Source organism: Chenopodium quinoa, unplaced genomic scaffold, assembly GCF_001683475.1.
Source record: "Chenopodium quinoa cultivar QQ74 unplaced genomic scaffold, ASM168347v1, whole genome shotgun sequence".
Lineage (NCBI taxonomy): Eukaryota > Viridiplantae > Streptophyta > Magnoliopsida > Caryophyllales > Amaranthaceae > Chenopodium > Chenopodium quinoa.
In genome coordinates this window covers 1,365,218-1,386,983 of record NW_018744626.1, presented here as the reverse complement: position 1 = coordinate 1,386,983, position 21,766 = coordinate 1,365,218, and the positions used below count along the sequence as shown (strand labels likewise).

General features: G+C 35.4%; 1 protein-coding gene across 1 annotated transcript; it reads left to right on the top strand.

The window, feature by feature from the left end:
• Positions 1 to 1,954: 1,954 nt before the first annotated feature.
• Positions 1,955 to 10,318, top strand: LOC110700856 (protein MICRORCHIDIA 6-like). The gene is made up of 20 exons (XM_021878440.1): positions 1,955 to 2,285; positions 2,525 to 2,599; positions 2,646 to 2,770; positions 3,112 to 3,190; positions 3,300 to 3,389; positions 3,473 to 3,548; positions 4,321 to 4,399; positions 4,652 to 4,786; positions 5,978 to 6,076; positions 6,322 to 6,417; positions 6,490 to 6,627; positions 7,082 to 7,174; positions 7,815 to 7,866; positions 7,952 to 8,063; positions 8,301 to 8,512; positions 8,606 to 8,706; positions 9,085 to 9,164; positions 9,338 to 9,380; positions 9,505 to 9,736; positions 9,842 to 10,318. The coding sequence occupies exons 1-19, from the start codon at positions 1,955 to 1,957 to the stop codon at positions 9,592 to 9,594; spliced, it is 2,106 nt and encodes a 701-aa protein (XP_021734132.1). The 3' UTR covers positions 9,595 to 9,736; positions 9,842 to 10,318.
• The last annotated feature ends 11,448 nt before the right edge of the window (positions 10,319 to 21,766 follow it).

The window sequence follows — 21,766 nt, the reverse complement described above, 5'->3', positions numbered from 1 at the left end:
GAGCGGGGAGCTGCTGTATTAGCACTGCATAACCCGTCTTGACCGAATACATACCAGAGACAGTGGCTGTCCAGTAGCGGAAGTCTGCCTCATGGACTTTTTAATTGATATATATAGTACTTCGTAATTAGTTACAACTTACAAGTGCAATTTTTTGTGCCTCGTTATTACACACATATACTACAAAGGTGATAATTCATAAAAAGCGTAATACATTCTGAAATAAAAATTTATTTCAAAATCATTAAGACGTAAAGTTGATACATACTTTAGTACTCCGTATCACCTAACCTAAAATTTCTATAGAGCATTAAGTTGTTATTATACGCACTTCAGCTTCGTATGCTTTATTTCATTTTTTTTTATACTTGGAGATAAAGATGTTAAAAACTTCAAATTTATAAGTGTGATACGTATACCCTCAAGTTAAAAGTAGTCCATATTTGTAAAAAAAAAAATATATTGGTGCATCCCTAAAAGTTGAAACTTTGAGGTTCGTTGGAACCACCACAAATCTCCTGTGCATGCACTTTTGCAACCAAAAAGCTTACATTTTTTCAGGTATTCTTCTACCCTTTTCATATCCCATATAATCTTTTTTTTTTTTTTTTAGGAAAAATAATCATCTATTATTTCTTTTCACGTTTATTTTAGCATTTTTCTATGATTTTGATTTTAGAATTTGGACTACTATAAACGAGCCAGTAATACTAAATAATAATAGTAATACTGTAATAAACTGATACTTAAATGATAATCTTAAAAATGGTGGAAAATTTGTGAAAACATGGTGTAATGATTAAATTAACTTGGCTGATATCTGCACATATTCCCAGGTTACACCAAATAATTTAAACCCCAGAATCTGGATTTTAAGAAACCCGATTGCAAATAAATGCAACCGGATTTCGTTACGTACTCAAGTGTTTGTCAAACTAGCTGTGTTTATAACCAAAATAAATCAGCGCATTATTTTTGTAACAAGTAACGATTTTGCAACTTTAATACCGACCCACATTTTTTTTTGTTATTTACACTTTTCCACAATATTGGGTGATTTTGGTGGAAAATCAGTCATACAATTTCCCCTATTATTTCTGGGTTTTATAATTTTGATTCTATTTTACCCAGAAAAACGCTATTGAAATATATTGAGACATCCGATTATAATTTTTCATTTTTTGTGGTGTATTGTAAATAACTAAATACTAGAAAACCCATAATTTTAATTTTTGGTACACATTTTTATTTTTCGAAGAATCGTAGATATTTGTTTGTTAAGATAAAAAAAATTAGTGTTTCGCATTTTTAATCCTCAGTAAAATGCTCATTTGATATGAAGTTGATTTTATGTATTGTACTTTTAAGCTTAGTAAAAATGGCATGTTGCCCAATGTCCATTCTACACTCGAGTATAAAATTACACCTGAATTTAACGAAATTTACTTAGAATACTTTTTGAGTTTTTGACTAGGTGAATTAATGGGATTGCCTTAGAAAATTGTTGTAAGTAATCTATGCAAGAAGCCACATACAAAATATGTTGATTAAGCTTTCAGCTTCTTCTGGGTTATGTTCTAGAATACTCCTTATGATGCAATAAATTTAGAAAAATCGAGCAATTCTTAAGTGAGATCGTGTCACACTAATTTATCGTGAGAAGTTAGTTTTATAAAAATAAAACTAACCCCAAAAAAGTAACAAGTCACCCTCATATCATGAGAATATGAGATCGGCTCATACAAGATTTTTTTCGAGGAGGTATTCATGCTGAAAGTGGAACAATGCTTCTAAAGCTTATTTTTGTGCTTATAGCAGGTTTTTGATGGTTTCTAGTTTTGATGATTAGTATCTCTCTAATCTTATTATAAGTGATTGTTACAATTGTTGTGTGGCTTCTATCCTAGAAATGAATTTAACTTCAGAAAACCTGTTATCATGTGCAGAAACAACAATGTGGGTAGATTATGAGAACAACCGTGTCGAATCTAGTCAGGAGTTATTTGGTTCTTTAGTTCATCAGGAAGCATATGCCCTCATATCCAGTTTAGCCCCTCCAGGGATGGAATTCCAGCACACAGCAGCTCTTAAATCTGAATACAATAGCTGTAATGCTATAACTACTGATCAAAGGAACACCTGCTTACCGGAGCAAATGCAGTCTCCGGCTCAGGAAACACATGTATTAGAAGCAGTCCAGCGTCCTGCACCACTCTGTCGACAATTCTGGAAAGCTGGAAGCTATGACAAAGTCTCCTCACAGTCCTCAGCATCTTTGGTTCCAAGTTAGTCATCTGTAGTTATATACTTGAACAGTTGAAGGCTTTAAGAATTTTGTTAATTGAACTGTATATCTTAAGATATCTCTGATTGGAGATGTTGGGTGTATGCCACAGCAGTAGATATCGGCAATATCATTTATATACTTGTCACTTGTTTTATGCTTTCACCAGTATCTACATTCAGGTCTAATGAGTTTTGCTTTGCATTGTATAACTTTTCTTTTCTTCAATTTTTTTGGCAGACACTAAGACACATATGCATGTTCACCCCAAGTTCCTTCACTCTAATGCCACATCTCACAAGTGGGTTTTTGGAGGTGATGTCTGCTTAAAATTTTACCTACTTTGTCAAATGATTTTTTTTTTCCCCTTGTCTTAAAGGTTGTATATTATCCATAAACAGTGTTAGTATTTGTTTTGTTATCTCTTACTGCTATGGACTTTTTCATGCAGCTGTGGCGGAGCTTCTGGACAATGCAATTGATGAGGTGATGCAACTGACCATTTTACTGCTGATATATTAGCATTTTGTTCCCATTTGTGAGCTATTTGGAAGTTTTTGAACACTGAAGTGCTTAGGAATTTATGTGAAGCACTATTATTAAAGGAACACTGTAGCTATTTGGGCAAACATTTATATGAAGTCTCACTTTGCCTGTATATATGGTGGTAGATCTTAGCTGCTTTTGACATTTGTTTGTCCTTTCTGTGAAATCATTTATAGTGTGAATATAACTCAGCTATGGAACTCTAATTTTATATTCTCATATTGTTTGTTTGCTCAAATATTTGACATGAGATATATCATGGTTTATGCTCAATCAAATAGATCCAAAATGGAGCCACTTTTGTAATGGTAGATAAAATCTCTGATCCAAAAGATGGGAGTCCAGCGTTGCTCATCCAAGGTAAGTTGGTTAGTCCCACCTTCCCCCCCCCCCCTCACCCTCTCAAGCTTCATACTAAATAGTGTTTACTAAAAGAGAAATTTCATGCCTCTGAGGTTGATACTTGTAGACGATGGAAGTGGTATGGACCCAAAAGCAATTCGGCGATGTATGAGTTTTGGATTCTCAGAAAAGATGTCCAAGAATACCATTGGGCAATGTATGCTAAACTCAATTTTAATTATCAAGCTCTATAATATTTCAATCTCTTCCTGTTTACTGAATTAGTTATATGGCCTTCAGATGGAAATGGGTTCAAGACCAGCACCATGAGACTTGGAGCAGATGCTATAGTCTTCAGTCGAAAAGTGGGCAGTGGGTCTGTTATCATTGAATATTAAATCTTTATAGCTAAGGATTGCTTTGCAAATCATCTTTAAACTATACACTGTTTTTACTATTGTGTAGCAATCTTGATGTGATTCATTGAGCAAGTATATATGTCAACATGTGTTAACAAAGACTAATAGCTGATAGGTCTTTCTTATGTCTGACGTGGATATTCTGTGCCTCTCAGCTACTCTTATATGTTCTATATACTACGTAAGTTTTATTTCAATTAATACTTGTTTGTACCTTACTAATGCAATTGTCTTTTTTAATCCAAGTATAACTTAGTAAATGAGGGTTCCCACTTAAGGTTGGATTTAGGGGGATCAGATGCATGCTTTGACCTGGCTTGCTACTTCACTTTAAGTAAGAATAGAGAGAGACATCTGCTTCAGCCGCTTTGATGTAACACCACAAAATTACCATTGATGAACCTTTGAGTTTGAAGAAAAAGGCCACGTACTCTAAATTTTTATCAAATATGTTGTTTAAACTTTGGTTTTACATAGTGCTGTTTGAAAAATAGCATGCATATTGTTTATCATTCCTAATAACTTTTATTTTCGATCCTTCTCTATTGGTTATACATGTGCTTTACTTTTGGATTCTGTCTTCTGTTTTCTGCGTTGTGTGACTTGTGTCCAATACTCTGAACTCTGAATCTATTACCCCATCCCTGGATTTACTAAATTATGATATTCATTATGGGTGCAAATGTTTATTTAAAGACTGCTTATCCTTGGTATTTGTTTTGCATTCAGGATATTAACCCAAAGTGTTGGTCTGCTTTCCTACACATTATTGTCTCACACAAGGATGGGCAGAATAGTAGTACCTATGGTAAATATATGTTTTCTTGGATATACTTGCTGACTGTCGTGATTTTACTGAATCCTCTTGATGAAGATACCTTTGTCCAAACCACCATCTGAACTTATTTCATTACATGTTATTCTAGCTCGTCTAGATATCTGAATTATGGTGTAATTATAGTCCTTAATTTATTGACATTGAGTATATGTTATGTTGTACATTGCTATGCTCTTTTTAATAGCTACTCTAATCGTGCTACTGGACATGTCATATCTGCAGATTGATTATGAGTACACTTTGTCAACTGCAGCCTGGAAACCTCTGTATCGTGATGGTACAGAGAATTTTCAATCAAATATCTCTATCATTTTGCAGTGGTCTCCATATTCAACTGAAGCAGAGCTTCTGAAGCAAGTATGCTCATACAGATTCTGTGATGCCTTCTTTGTTTTTGTAGCTTGTTTGGTTTCCTAAAAAGATGTTCAAGGGAAAGGAGGGAAGATAATCTAAGGGAAGAGAAACAAACCATGAAAACTTAACTTTTCATTAATTGCGTAATTTCAATTAGATGAAATCAAGATGAACCCTTTCACTGGGAGCTTTTTAAAAGAAACTGAAATAAATTTATGTTGTTGGCCTTCTTTAAGTTAAAATTATGTATATCCTACAGGCTGTGTGTTTATCAGGCAGTGTTTGTTCATCTATACTTAATGCTAGGTGCAAATCTAATATTTTGGCCAGATATGCCACTTGTAATGTTCGTTTAAGCTCTTTGCTGGCTCATTAAAATATTACAAGATAGGAAAGTAAAAGACTTGTATTTGTGCTAGGATATCTCAGTTGGAAGGATTGAGGCAATATGTTAATTTTCTATTCCATTTGATATACTTTGTAGTATTTTGAAGGTAAGTCCTATATATAGGGGTTGATTGGTCATTGGTATGAGAAAGTACATGCAATAAGCTAACACCATTATGTAACAGTGCTTCAAATGAGCTACACAAAAGTGACAGTGATATACACCATAATGGTGTTCTATGTGGGAGACACTTCATGAACTTCGAAGGGGAGTTACTGATGGTAACATTTTGGATGGGGTATACTAATATGGTTAATTCATAATATGGTTGGGGGAATTTATCTATGTTAAATGGAGTTTGTTATTGTCCTTGTAATTTTATAATTGGTCTTCAATCTTGTACTCAATCTCTTAATAGTTGGATGAAACTCAATGGCTAACTTTGCTAACAAATCAATTTTCATGGATGACATCTATATGGGCCTAAATGAATCATGAATGAACTGTGTATGTCTTCTCCAGGTCAAATGGAAACCATGTCTCACCAGCAGCATAATATTTACCCACAACGTGATAGCCACTATAACAATGGATTTTATTTTGAGGACCAAGAATGCTTTTTTCTGCAAGCTTATGCACAATTTTTGGTTAATCACATTACAGGGGATGGAAGAGATTGACATGCTTTTTCTATCTTTTCTCTGTTTTTAGGGTTGCTGTTTCTATTGTTGAATGTTATTACTTGCTCAAACTATCTAGTTCTCTACCTCTCTTATATGCTTCATTTGTTATTGAATTGATGGCAGTTTGTTGACATTGGATCTCATGGTACCAAAGTTATCATCTATAATTTGTGGTTTGCTGATGACGGGAAGCTGGAATTGGATTTCGATAGTGACCCTGAGGTTGACTCTTTATTCCCTTCTTTTGATTAGGACTAAATTCTGCTCACTCCATTTCCAAACAAATGTCATTTATGATTAATGCCTAAGATCAAAGATTTGGTTTTATATTGCATTGGTATGGCCTAAGGCTAAATTATACGTAATTTGCATCAAAAGTTAAGGAAAGAAAAGCAGTACCAGCAAACAATTTTAAGTGGAGGGGGCATTTTTTTTTGTGGATTATGAATTGACTGTTAACATCATAGGATATCCGCCTGAAAGGTTCAAACAATGCTCGGAAAAATGCAAAAACGTTGCCAACAGAAGAGCACATTGCCAACCAATATCATTATTCTCTCCGGGTCAGTCTGAATATAATATGGATTTTATGAGTCAGAAAAAATTATGCTTACAACTTAAAGTCTTCTTTGCAGGTATACATGTCCATATTGTATTTGCAGCTCCCCCAAAATTTTAGTATGATATTGCGTGGAAAAGTGGTTGAGCATCATAGTATAGCACGCGATCTAAAATTCCCAGAATTCATTGTGTACAGACCTCATACTAAGGAGGTAAACTCATTTGCTTTTCTGTTTATATTATTCTTGGTATGTAAGCATGCTCTCTCACTGCTAGTTGATATTAGAGTAAATCATCTTCTATCATATTGATTTTTGTTACTTCTTGCATTTGAACTTCCTGCATTATTTGGTGGCTTTTTTGGTTGGTGTTAGTTGATGATTTTCTGTAATATCTTAGACATTGGGGTAATGTTGGCGTTGATGAACATGTAGAAATAAATTGCTCTTGTCTTTCTTCCTGACATCGTCAGTGACCCTGCATGTGCAGCATAACACATCATGGGTTGATGCCTGAAGTAGTATAAAGAAACATATGTATTTAAGTCCCTCCTGTTGGAATGTTTTTTGTTTTCTGAGTTTCCAACACTGTCATCATTATCAGTTGCAAACCTTATGTCCACATGATTATAATACAATTAAATATGATTCTGACTGAAATTCACAGGGTGATATTTTAACAACAATAGGCTTTCTGAAGGAAGTTCATGATGTCAATATCCATGGTTTCAATGTCTGCCATAAGAACCGCCTTATACTGGTAAGTTGTAAACCGCCTTTAAGAGGTGTTTTTTTTTTTTTTTTTTATTTTTTTTTTTTTTTTTTTTTTGTATGCACCAATGCACCAATACCATGTGCAAGAGCGTTTGCAATCCTATTCCAAGATGTGGCAAGTAAGGTCAGGGGTCCCTTTCTGTAGAATGCTCTTGATCCCTAGAATATAGCTTAAGCATTCCTCTGTCAATAGACTATATTATTACAATTGACAAAGTATAGGTCGGAAACTCTTTAGCTCTTTAAATTAGTGGCTCATGCTGGACAATTATCCCAATGGCATGTTGATGGACTCCATTTTCCTTGTGAAGCATTCATATCCTTCCTGAACTTTTAGTTCTGAAGAACTTACCTTTATATTACTGTGAATGAAATGTTTTCCTGTCTCGAAATTGAATTGTGTTCCCTACTGCCAAGGAAGTTTTAATATGAAGAATCACATGTATCTAAAACTGCACCATTATATCCTCCAAAAAAGAAAAAAGCAACTTCAGAGGTTGAAGAGAAGTGTTTCCTTTTATTTTTTATTTTTATTTTTTCTGTGTGTGTCTTAAAAATTACTTGTAGCATTTTTTTTTTTTGGTCAATTGATGATAGCATATCTAATTTGTATTTCTTCTTTGCAGCCATTTTGGGAAGTTGCCCCTTATAGCAAGAATAGAGGAAGAGGCGTTGTTGGTACTTTCTTTGGAGCACATACTTAGTGTAATGGTAATACGTAATGTTCAATGCATGGGATTTTGATTGTTAAAATGTTCTGTAGGGGTCTTGGAAGCAAACTTTGCTGAGCCTATTCATAACAAACAAGATTTTGAGAGGACTTCCATCTTCCAAAGGCTTGAAACACGCTTGAAGAACATGGCATGGGAATACTGGTGGGTAGTTAGTTGTTTATCCCTGGTTTATGTGCTAATGAAATTGGTGGCATTGCATAATATCTTATGTTTCCTTTTCGTTTTACTATTTGCACTTGTGCATTTTCCCATAGACTTTTGTCTCCAGGCTTTTAGTGTGGGTTTCTTTGATCTTGCTTCAGAAATTGCCCTTGAATTTTTGTTATAAGCTGTTGACAAATTGTTGCTAATTGATGCATGTTCTTGAATAATTTGTAGGGATAATCACTGTGGACTTATAGGATATCATGTCAATCACAGTAAGAAACCCGCTGTGTCATCACTGCAAACGCCATATGATCTTCCTAGAAGTGCTAGGTTCGAACCTGTAGTATTGGATAATAGTACAATGTCAGATTCAGCCAATGATGATGATCCTGGTCTTGGTGTACTCGTTGGATCTGTATCTCAAAGAAAAGGCCAACACCAAGGTAAATACTTTTTGACAGATGGATCAGATTTGTTTTTAATGCCAACATGTTTAGTACTACGTATATCATTTTCCCCATGTTCATGCCAAGCAGATTCTACAGGGACCAAAAATCCCATCTCGTCTGCTCTTACAAGTACACAGATTAGCTTAACACCTGAGGCTACTAACATGGAGAACTTCACCAATGTCCAGGTTATGTCAGATAATGGCCAAAACTCATTTAATTAGTTGCTCTGGCTAGAATTCAAGGCTTTGTGCTTTTATCTTTCAGTTATGTGATCATCTTAAGTTTCTTAACTGAACCTGTAAATAATTGTATTATATAGCATGCTGGATACCCTTTTTCTTTGGAAATCTCACTAAGCACTCTCATCTCATGTTTCCTTGTGTTTTTCCGTGTTTGATTGTTTACAGCGATTAATCTTGTCAGTAGGGGTGGTCATCCTCTGTTTGACATGGCACCTTTAGACAAATGGGAAGAAAAGGATACAAGGGAATGGAGGGTAGCTAACTTTGATAGTATGGTTATCCATGTTTCTGACCAACTCACCTTTCTTGCAGGAATTGCAGCTTTGCACTTTTGGAGCAAATGAGCAGAGAAAACAGGAAGCTGTGTTGATGATACAGGAGCATAAGGAACTTCGGTTAAAGTAAGTTGTTTAGAAATCAAAATAATCATAAAACCATGGAGGTATGTATGATGGTGCAGTTTACAGAACTCAGAGGAATAGGAGTTTCTTCTTGTCTTCTTCACACTTTTAGTAGTCTTAAATCTGTTGTCATTCCCTAATTTATCTTCTGATTTGGTTGGTTTACATTTCAGATGCTTAGATTTTGCGAATAGAGAGAAAGAGCTTATTCAGAAGGTATAAGTATCGTCTCCCATGTGCATGGGTTTACCACAACTTTAGTGAACATGAACATTATCTGTACTTGCAAATTATTTTTGATAAAACCACTATTGTTAAAATATTTACTTAAATCATGCAGGTTTCACTGCTTAAAAAGGAGCTTGAAGAAGAAAAAAACAGATATGGCAGGATGTTGAGCGAACTGCCAAAGCTTAGAACTACTCTCTAGCAGAAAGTATGTACACATTCGGTGCTTTATTTTGTTTTTGAATTGCTAAGACTAATCTTTCTTTTATCTTAATCCTATACATAAGAATACAGAGAATATCACCCTAAAATAGTACACTTGTGTGATGAGTTTCCCATCACAGGTAATTGCAAAACCAGTAAATTTTATGACCCCTTTTTTTTCTTCAATACTGTCACTAGTTAAACATGTTCATTATGCTTACAAAGGTTTTGAATTCCCTTCGCAGGTAACATCCGAACGATGCTGGTTAGCTTATGCATGTTGCTGGAGCTAGGCATTTTTTGAAGTACACTTCAGACTTTCAGAGTAGTTATATTACTTATATAGTTATATGTGCTGTTCACAGCGTACAGTATGGTCTGGTTTCCCATTTTTCTGCCTGGGTAGTCATTTTTGTGACTGGTGGAAGGCCTTTTTTTCTCTGTTAGGACCTTAAGGTTTTGCACTTTTGGTTAATTTGGCTTTTCATATGAACTAGGAAAATCTCTATATTTTGTGCTTATTGAGTTATTTAGAAAAAAAAAAACTTTAAACATATAGATTTATTGTAATTTGGTTGGTGGTATAGCTGGTAGGGAAAATGCAAGAATTGGTCAGTATTAGCAGGAGATAATGGAACAATTGTGTAGCTTTGTCTGACGTGGAAAACATGGAAAGAAATTAGACTCCAACCCATATGTTTGGAATGGATTGGTTTACGCCTTTACGGCACAAGTTGAATTAGTAATGTGACAACTAAATTTGGATGGATAAAACAAATTGTATATACTCTCTCATATAAAAATAAATGTTGTTTTTAACTTGTAAGCCAAATTTAAATTTACTAATAATATGAAATGACTAAATTGTGTTTTGATTAATATATATAGATAACCATGAGGTCTTGCAACTCATATGATTTATAACAAGAAAGTATATAGAGTTGAAGAATATTTTTCGTTCTTAAATACTTGCAACACTTGTATTTGCGTTAGGAAGATTATGAATTGTATATAGAAATTAAATGAATATACTAATGAGCAAAAAAAGTTAATGGGGATTACTTTTGATAGTTTATGTGATTCTATAAAAGATAGTGCAAGTGAAATTAATGAGAGTGAAACAATTAAAAGAAAGTGCAAATAGAGTTTATAGAAGACGATTATGATGATATAATGAAGTGTTGCAAATATTTGAAAATATAATTAGAGATATTCATGTTGAATACACATGATGTGCGAATGACTTCCATCCGAATGCTCTAAAAATATAGATGAGTATGGCATAGCGGCCATATTCTTGCACAATGCACATATTAAGGTATGATAAGTACATATAATGGTGTTCTTTTTTTGCTCTTTCTAAGTTGTAAAATTTTGGAATTTTTACAAGTTTTTCAATCCCTTTATTTTGTTTTTAGTTCGGACAACATGAACATGTGTATTAATTTTTTTTTTTCAAAAATTTTCTATTAATTTTATTTACTGCCTCCATTTCTTATTATGTGTAACAAAGGGTATTATTTGTGAGATATAAAATATTTCTTTGTTGCACATAATAAGAAACGGAGGTAGTATTATGGATTTATATTATAAATATATAATGGTATATAATTATTTTATCTTCACTCTTTTAAACAAATTACTACTCTTTACGATCTGTTCTTTCACGCTTTTCCCACTTGAAATTACTTGAAGAGAGAACATTTGACCATATGTGATTTGATAATCATCTCAAGTAAGTTTGAAAATTAAAATATTATATTTTTATAATTTTTATCTATGTACCCCCTTCGTCCCCCTTTTTTACATTCATATATCTAAAATTACACGGGAATTAAGGAACTTGGAATAAAACAAAGAACAATAAAACAAAGTACAAAGGGAATTACAAGACATTAATTGATGTCTTTGAATAAAACAAAGATTGAATAATATTTAATGATGCACATGTCATCAATCCTTTGAAAAAAAAAACCAATAACTTTTTTTGGTGAAAAATAAAAGGACCAATCATATTCATATAAAGTGATGCACATAAATTCTTAATTTTTTAAAGGCATTAATAAGAGTGAAAAAATAAAGAAAGCGTTAATTACAAAACAGAAAAATAGGGATAATTTGGGATATTTGGTAAAAATTTACTTACTAAAAAAGGTATGTAGGAATGTAATTTTGAAATACCTAAAAAGAAAAGCATGAATGTAAATAAGGGACGGAGGAAGTACAATTAAAGATATTTGTGGTAAAAAAAATATGCAGTAAAAATTGGTCAAATGGAACAAACATTAAAGAAGGAAAGTAGTATAAATTTTTTTGACAAATGTGAAAGAACATACAAGGATGTATTTTATTAGCAATTTAGCACCCTGCAAATTGTCTTGCCTTTTTTTTTCGAACTTAGAAAGAGCAAAAAAAGAACACTATTATATGTGACCTCTTTTTCTATTTCCTTTATTCACCATTTTCCCAATAAGTCTAGCATAGGCACCTTTTATTTTCCTTAGATTTTATTTTGTAGGATTTTTCTTTCTCTTTTTTTAATAAAATGAGCATTTATTTTCTTGCATATGATCATCGCATTGCATTGCTAAAAAAACGCCGAGCTAAGCACAAGGTATACCTAGGATTTGAGGCACCTCTTGTAGCATATCATATCAAGTTACTAATGCTTGTATTTTGTTATTAGAAAGAGATACGAGGCAACACAATATGTAATCTAATCATTTCTTTATCATTCTAAAAAAAACATGTTTATATTATCTTAATTCCTAGTATCATGTTAGGATGTTATTTATTGCTTTATAGTATCATGTTTAGATTGCTTCCTATTCTTTCTACGGAAATTTCACCAAATGTCCCTGAGTTTTTTTTTTATTCACCAAATACCCATCAAAACTTTCAAATTCACTGTATAACTCTGAATTTAATAAAATGTCACCACATGCCCAAATGACTAACGGACGTTAACTCCGTTAGTCATTAGAGTTAAGTATGCCACGTGGCATCATCTTATTGGTTGTCTTTTCAATTAATAATAGTTTAAAATATTTATTTATTATTTGAATTAAAAAAATAAAACAACCTCCACCCCTCCACAACGTAACCCAGCCCCAACAACCACCCTACTTCCACCGCCACCACCCAAGTCTCCGCCAGCAGCCTGTCCCCGCCGCACCGGCGACCCATCCTGAACCACAGCGTCGTTGACCCATCGCAGGCAACCCGCACCGCCGACGCTAGGGGTGAGCAAAAAATCTGGGTACCCGGTTCCGGAACCGGTTTGGAACCGCCGGGTCCAGATCTGGAACTGGTTGAACTGGTTCCGGGTCCGGGTCCAAAAATAAGGACCCGGTTACAACCAGTTCCAGTTCTGGGTCCCAAATTATTGTACCCGGTGGGTACCCGGTTAAGGGTTAGAATTAGCTTCTTTTTTTTTTAAACTTCAATACTCTTATTACTATGCAGCCCAAGTAAAAGATAGACCCAATATAAAACCCTTTTTTTTATTATGAACCCTAAAATAAGGGTAAATTCAAGTTTCTCTCTGAGATAAATCTGTGAATATATCTCCTCTCACAATCTAATCATTTTATTTTATTTTTTAAATGATAAAAGTAAAATAATAAAGAGGCACAGAAATTCATGCATAAAGTTGTGAGAGGAGATAAACTAAAATTGTTAATCCCTGAGATTAACTGGGCTCCCTCCTAAAATAATTCACTTTCACTTTCACTCTCTTAGCCTCCCCTTCATGTTTCTCTCTCCTAAAACTCTCTGAGTCTCCGACAAAACCTTTCTTTCACTATCATCTCTCAACTCTCAAAAACTCTAATATTTCACATCCATTAATAGAGAAAGGAAAAGATGGAGTATTTCTCGAGCAATTTGTAGGTTGAAGATGAAGACTTTGTAGTTACTAGTTGTATTTTATCAAATTTTGCTTTGAATTCGTGTGGTTTGTTAGATCTACATTTATCTATTGTATCCTTTGTATTTTATGCTCAATTCTCAACATTTAAATGTAATAATTTAATTCTTTTTAATTTTTTTTTTTCTGTTTTTTCATGTTAATTTTGCATATCAGCTTTTCATAAATTCGTTCAAAAATTCATGAAAAAATAACCGGGTACTCACCGGTTCCGGGTCCAGTTCCGATAATATAGGACCCGGTTATACCAGTACCAGTTTCAGTTCCATTTTTTTCGGACCCGGTACTAACCGGTTCCGGGTCTACTAATTCTGACCGGGTACTCGGTGTTGCTCACCCCTAGCCGACGCAACCCAGCCACCCTACCACCGATCCGCAAAACTCCCTTTCTCCCTCGAAAATTCCTCTCCTTCCCACCAATGTCGTCCAAACCCCTCTTCCTGCACCGGCGAACAATGGTCGACCTTCAACCTTCCATCTCCACCCCTTGAGCCACCACGTCGGAACCCTAAAATAGAAAAACCTAAAATCGAAATCTAAGCTAGGGTTGCGATTTTGGGGTTTTACGATTTCGAGGTATTGGATTTCGGCTAATTTGGGTGGCAGCGACGTAGGTGAATGAGTTTGGGTTGCCGACGAAGGGGTTTGTGTTGTCGGCGAAGGGTTTTGGGGTGGTTGCTGGTTTCGACGAAGGTGGAAACGTGTGGAAGGTTTTAGGCAATGGAGATGGGGTATGGTGGTTCACGGGAAGGGGAAGGGGAAGGGAGGCACCTGCGCGTAGCTCACTATCTGGGGGGCGGTGTTGGCGTTGGGCGCGGTGGGGAGAAGAGCCCAGGTACCGGCGGCGGAGGGTGAGCTGGGTGGAAGGTGGCTGGAGGTGGTTTTTTTGTTTTTTTTTTTAAAAAAATTTAAGTTTTTTTTTGTTAAATTTTAAGTTTTATTGTTAAATAATTAATAAAAATAATTTTAAATAACCAATACAGTGCCGCCACGTGGCATAATTAACCCTGATGACAAACGGAATTAACTGCCATTAGTCATTAAGGGCATGTCATGATATTTTTGTAAAACTTAAGTGTATTTGGTGAATTTAAAAGTTTTGATGGGTATTTGGTGAATAAAAAAAAAACTCAGGGGCATTTGATGAAAACCCTTAAGTTTTTTATGTTTGGTGAATAAAAAAAAAAAAAACTCAGGGGCATTTGATGGGTATTTGGTGAATAAAAAAAACTCAGGGGCATTTGATGGGTATTTGGTGAATAAAAAAAAACTCATGGGTATTTGGTGAATAAAATATCATGTTAGTACCATGTTAGGGTTAAAGCTTTGATATTTAATGTTTAATGACATACTACGATTTATTATTAATCATGTTAGTATCATGTCTAGGATTTTGCTATTAATATTAGCATGCTTTGATGAAATTATTCTTGTATCAAATTATATAATTTTATGTAATTTGTTAATTTACGAATTGTTTCACGTAAGTTTGGGATGACTTGAATTATTCCCTACACCAAAAGATGTCAGTGTGTTATCAAAAAAAAAATGTCAGTCATCCTGATCAACCAACTTAGATGCCAGAATGTAAACATCATTATCACTTTCACCATAACCTTGATTTCACGATAATTGTTTTCACCATCATCATTATTTTTCTTAGCTGCTGAATATCCTTGGTATAACGTTTGTATCTTCATTTTGCATTGAAACAAAAAAGTGACAAAACTTATTGACTTTGATATTATGTGCAGAATGGCCAAGTGGTCGATTTTCAATTAACCCTGAAGGACGAGCATTTGATATTTGATACGTTTGACGAATCGCTGGCCTACAGACGCAACACTTACAAGTCGTATAGTCAATCAGCTGCAATTTAAGCTCTCAATAATAGAGTATTCATGCTTCAAAAAGAATTCGATTGGGTGAAAAGTTTAACAGAAAATTCAAAGGAATTGAAGGGGTCAGCTAAAGCCCGGGCTCTCAATCATCGGGCGGGAATGCTATTGAAAAGACTTGACAATGTTAAATCAGTAATGGAGGAGCTGGGAGAAGGGGAATCATCTAGCACTCTGACTTTGAAGAACAGATTGTCAGTTCTTGAAAAAGAATTGAATGATGAAGCCTGTGCTAGAGGATGCTTGCATCGACAGAATTCAAGCTTTAGAGATTCGAGTGACGGAGCTTAGCTTGAAGAGGAATTGAGAGCTATGAAAGATGGCGTGTCGAGTTCTGCCGATCAGGCTCTCAAGCGTTGCAAACGCTTGAGAATGGAGTGAAGATTTGTAATAGGATTATATGGTGCTACACTGCTACTTGTTGTCTTTAAGTTATTAATCTTTAGTAGTGTTTAAGTTATTTAGATTTCCTTTAGTTGTGTTTAGTAATGTTTAAGTTATTTAGGTGTCCTGTAGTTGTGTTTAAGTTTTTTTTAGTGTTAATAATAACTTAATCATTTGCCTTTTGGAAAAAAAAAACTAACTAATTATCTGGTAGCAGTGGTTGTTTGATGTGAATGAGTGATGTGATTTTAATTATTTTATTTTACGGAGTATATGATTTTGATTATTTAATTTTATTTCAAATTTTCTGAAAAGATATGATGATTTGCTCTTTAACTATGATTTTGATGATTTTATTTCAATTTTTGAGAAAAGCTATGATGATTAGCTCTTTGAATATGGTTTTTTGAGTTTAGGGCAGCTGTAAGCAATTAGAGCAAAATTTACTCCTAGCTTATTTTTATAAGGTAAAGCTGCATATGGTACTCTAAAGTCCAACCTTACAAAGGCAGTAGTAATTATTTTCATCACTTCATAACATTAAGTTATTAATAGTTGATGGATAATTGTATTAGTTGGTTTGACTAGTTAATTAGAAAAGTTGATTTAACTAGCTAATTATATTAGTTGTATATTGTACGTATTTGGGAGATAGTGAATACCTCATCTGATCCATATTATTCAATGACATTTTGGTAAATAAAACCAAAAAAAAGAAAAAGATAAATGACAATATTGTAAATAAAATATTCCATATATTTACCAAAATGCCATTGGATATCCAATGGATTGATTAGGCATCCCTCCATATTACATGTAACTTTTTCAAATTAGTCATTATTCACAATCACTTGTACGTAAAAACGGCCTTTGTGTTCCATACATATGAATAATCATAGTCACGCGGGATCTTGTTGGATTTGTCTCAATGAGCTTCAATCATTCTGTTCTTTTGATTAATGTCTAATGTACTAGATGACAATTTATAAACAATTTTCCATCTTATTTGTATTGGTTTTGCTCCCTTACGCATTTTATTCCTTGGTTTTTTACTTTAATTCCTAAAAAACTTGTAATATATATGTATTTGGATCCTCTAAGCTTACAAAGTATTTAGGTTCACAAATAAAACTTCATTTTCCTTGACTCAGGTTACAAATTGCTCCACTAGGACCTTGTTTCTTGGCTCATCAACTATGTTTAACCCAATTTGAGGATCATAAAGAACAATCATCACCCATACCTGGTACGAAGTAATTCCACTTTGAAGGAGGGGCGGATGAGATTCGAACCCGTGACCTTTATGTCGCGCTGGCTCCGATACCATGTTAGAGGACCAACTCAACCAAAAGCTTAAGCTGACGATTGAGGTCCAGGAATATGTTTTATACTCTATTACAATGCAACTATGAAACTTATACAAAATATTTCTCTGAGTGTCTTTGTCTTATCTTCTTAAGAGTGGAAGGAGAATGGTGGAAATTCGTTTCTGTTCTTACTTGGACTGTAAGCTCGTTGGATGAAGTCAGTTAGAGGTATTACACTTGCATCTCATAAGATAGTATCATTATCTGTCATCATCATGAATTTCAATGTTAAATTACATGGTTTTAACCAACCATCATGATTTACCAATCATCTTTAATGGGCATAATTACAAGACAACATATCTCTAATAATAATCAAGACACAATCAATAAACTTAGATTAATTAAACATGTCAAGAATTAACCATAGAGATAAATAATCGGACATATAAATATATATTAATCATAAATAAGAAACTTCTTACTTGAATGGAGTGACTTTGATCATATAACTGACTAGAAAAAAAAAACCTTCCATCAAACCTTTTTTCTTGTAGTCCCACAAGAAACATCACCATCTTCGTTTTCATCTCCATACCAAGATCTACACCCTCGAACTTGTTCAATTCTGGAAATTCGTCATCATACCCTTCACATTTACCATCTTTGTAGAGATTATACTTTTGGATTGTTGGGGATTTTACATAAGCAAACAAAATAAAACCGGTAAAATATTTAAGGCGTGGACGGAATCACTTTCCCAAAAGTATAATTCCGACCCTATACTACAACCGGGTATCACGAAAATTTACTTAGGAGATACAACGAAGAACAATTGCAAACACAAGTAGGATGATTACAATATAATGTAGATAAGTGTATGTGATTTGTGATGATGATAATTAAACTTACTAAATGGTTTCAAGAAAGAAAAGATAAAACCTGACTTTTCTTCTTGATATGTCACATCATATGTTTATCAACATATATATAGTAAAGCAATATCAACGTCAAACCATATCAAAACTGACGAAATAACCGTCACTTCAAAACAAGAAAGGTACGCGCCGGATCGGGCTGACCACCGCCCGACCGGGCCAATATGGTTGACAAATTTTGAAGGCTCTCGCAGACCGGGCAAAACAATGGCAGCCTTAAATCACTATCATACTAATATCCTTTTAGCTAAGGTTATTGCTTTAATAATCTTATTTAATTAATTTACAACACCATTGCATAAGTAAATTAATGTAATTGTTTAAGTTCTCAAAATTATTCAACAAAAGCACACTAAAATAAATGAAATACGATTTAGTCACTCAAACCCCGCATATTAATACGTGAGCCTAGGCCTTGCATGAACCGACCTTTTGAAAAAATTTGGCAAAACACATTGCTCATGAGCCATGTCAACTAGCTCTAAAATTTGTGGGCTGACACAACCCACGGCCTGACACAACCTGCAATCACCTTTACATTTATCCAATGGCGAACTAGCGAAAGAGTGAGTAAGCATCCACCTATGATTAACATTATTTGCCCGTGCTCTAAAGCCCAGAGTAACTCCAATCTAGATCCATTGTTGACCTAAGCGGCTGTGCATGTATGACAAGTTAATCAGTAGATAAAATCCACGCAAATTAGGCAATACAACTTGCCATTTTAGTAATATAAATAATACATGCAACTTGCCATTTCCTACATTTAATTATTTTGGCCATCAAATGCTAAGCTGGCAATGCTGCCCGTAATTACAACTTACCATTATCCCAAGATTTCTTGCTGCCCGACTACCCGCTGCCCAAAACCCTTGATTGCTAGAAGATTTTAGGCCTCACTTTGAATCTTCTATAAATTCTCTTCACTTTTTTCTCAATCACTTACACCATTTCTTCTTAAACTTCTCTCTTCTGCATTTAACTACGCTTAACCCTTTCTTATATAGTTAAGCTTACTATTAATGGGTTTTTATTCAGGTTGTTTTTGTGCTTTTTTGTTATAGAAAGTCACAAAGGATAGTGATGTTGTCGATAACAACTTAATACTCTGGTATAGACTAGAGAGTAGTTGTTATTGTTTGATTTTTATTTTATTTTTTTTATTATGTTTTTCAAGTTATTTTTTTTTCCAAATATAATTAGTATTACTCATGTTGAATACACATGATGTGCAAATGACTTCCATCCGAATGCTCTAAAAATATAAATGAGTAAAGCGGCCATATTCTTGCACATATTAAGGTATGAGAAGTACATATTATAATGTTCTTTTTTTGCTCTTTCTAAGTTGTTTGTTGCAATCTAATTGCACCAATGCTCTTGGAGATTAGAGCATACATTTTTTTCACCAATAAATCACAAAGTAGGGTGATATTTTGGAAGTTTAACAAGTTTTTCGATCCTCTTTTTTGTTTTGAGTTCGGACATAAACGTGAATAAGTGTATTAATCTTTTTGGTTTTTTTTGTTTTTCAAAATTTTCTATAAATTTTATTTATTATGGATTTATATTATAAATATTGTTTCGGGTGAAAACAATGGGACCTTGCCGAAGGTCCGCTGAAACGGAGAAGACTGGATTCGGTCCAAGTAATGTTGGGCCGAAGGTTTCCTGCACAGTAAACACACGTAAACTAGCCTCGGGGGTGTTGCCGAGGAAGACCCTTCCGATGCTAAAGTCAGTACAATGTGTAGAAAAAGAACACTATGCAAGAGAATTAGTTGCTTGAGGCTTTGTTTGAATATATGAGAATATATCAGAATGTATGGGAATCTATGAGAATATGTGAATGAATATATCTGAATATTGATGGCTTTTATACCTCTTCATACATGGAGAAGTTGGGCCTTAGCCCAATTGGCTTGCTTTGAGGGCTGACCTTTGACTTTAGCACAATTGGAGAGTTGAACCTTGACCTTGGGCTTTTAATTGGATCATTTAATGCCTAGGCCCAATTGGACTAAATTGGACCCAAACAACTTGCCCCCCAGACCCGATTTGGAAGGATGACGGGTCGGGTTTGATTTAATTCAGAAAAGGAGGGAAGTAAATGATTTAATTAATCCCAAAATTTGAATTTAAACCGTAATTAATGAGATAACAACGGTTAAGGCAGATGATTGTGGAAGTTGGACGGATAATGGGCAGTTTAATCACAAGGTCGTGTGTTTAACGGTTACTTAGTGGGGTATTTAAGAGAAATTGAAACGCGGACTCCCCGTATTCCCATTTCTGGAGATATAATCAGAGGCGCGTCATTTCTCCTCACTTATTCACCAACACAAACCCAGAATTCTCGAGAGAACCCAAGAACCCGCATCAAAACTTCGCAAATTCCCCGAGCATTAAGCTTAGAAACTGAGACTTGCCACTACGAACTCGTAAATCGGCAACTTTCGCTTCAGATTAAGGTAAATTCCTTTGATTTCAGTTTATTTTTCTTCGAATTCGAACTCCTTCCCTTTTTTTTTCGACTTTTTTCTTCGAAATAATCAATGGCAAGAGGAGTTAGAGGTAGAGCCCGTGCTCCAAGAAGAGCAAGGCCAATTCCCGATCCTAGGAACAGGATTGGGACCTGGAATGGACAAAGGCCAGAGTCTGACCCTGCTGAAGGGATTAGGGGGACTCCAATTTCCTCGGCTCCTCCTCAGAGAACGAAGGGGCCGAGCGCTTCTGGACGGGACGATGAAGTTCCCGCTGTCCTTTGGGATATCCTCCCCGGGTTTTCAGAGTGGGAGAATGCCGAAGTAGCTTCGGCCATGATTAAGAACCGCCCCTACTCATGGTGGGTGGAGAATGCCGAACAATATCGGTTTGCCGAGCAAATTGAGTTGCATTACGGCATTTTTGAAGCTGATGGGTATTGGTGCCGAATGCCCGTGGCATCCGATAGAATCCATCGTCCACCCCCGGGGTATGTGGGGGTGTACACAAGACAGCTTCAGTATGGGCTGAGGTTCCCTTTGGACGTATTCGTCCGAGACTTGCTGATCCATTACAATATCTCCCTATGTCAGTTAACTCCCACCAGCATCCGAAGGGTGATGACATACTTATGGGTCTGCAAGTTCTTCAAGTATGTGCCGAACCTGCACTGCTTCAAAAAGCTTCATCGGATAGTGCCAAATATTCAAAGTGGGCACGGAAGCCATGGTTCTGGGTGGTACCGGATTGAGTCTCGGCCCCAGTACCTAACCATGTGGCCGAACGACTCTTCAGACAAGGACTGGAGAGGTCAATGGATTTGGGTTAGGGCACCCACGGATCCGGGCCACCCTTGAGTCTTCAGCGCTCCCCGGTACCTTGCTGAGCCTGATCCCGACATGGGAAGTCTAGGTCCCCCCGCAGATAACGGGCCGGATCCGAACCTTGATCAACAAAATATCTTCGGCAAGCTACCGAACCGGGGGGGCAGCGGCCGAATGCAGCATATCCCGGAGACTTGGCTCCCCGATACGCATTATGTTTTCCAAGAGAACATGCTAGCAGCTGTTGGCCTCAGCCGAAAGTTTAAGGATGGTAAGCTTCTTCGGCTGGGGCCGAGGCTTTTTAATTATCTCTTTTTCTCCTCACTTCACTTTTTTATGCTGTGCCAACCTAACTGAACTGACCTTTCCCCTTTTCTTTTTCAGAACGGGACGAGACCAACGTTGGC

Coding starts and splice junctions, on each gene's coding strand:
- LOC110700856 (XM_021878440.1), top strand. CDS start 1,955: ATGTGGGTAGATTATGAGAACAACCGTGTCGAATCTAGTCAGGAGTTA. Junction 3,390..3,472: donor CAAGAATACCATTGGGCAAT/GTATGCTAAACT, acceptor TATGGCCTTCAG/ATGGAAATGGGTTCAAGACC. Junction 8,064..8,300: donor AACATGGCATGGGAATACTG/GTGGGTAGTTAG, acceptor AATAATTTGTAG/GGATAATCACTGTGGACTTA.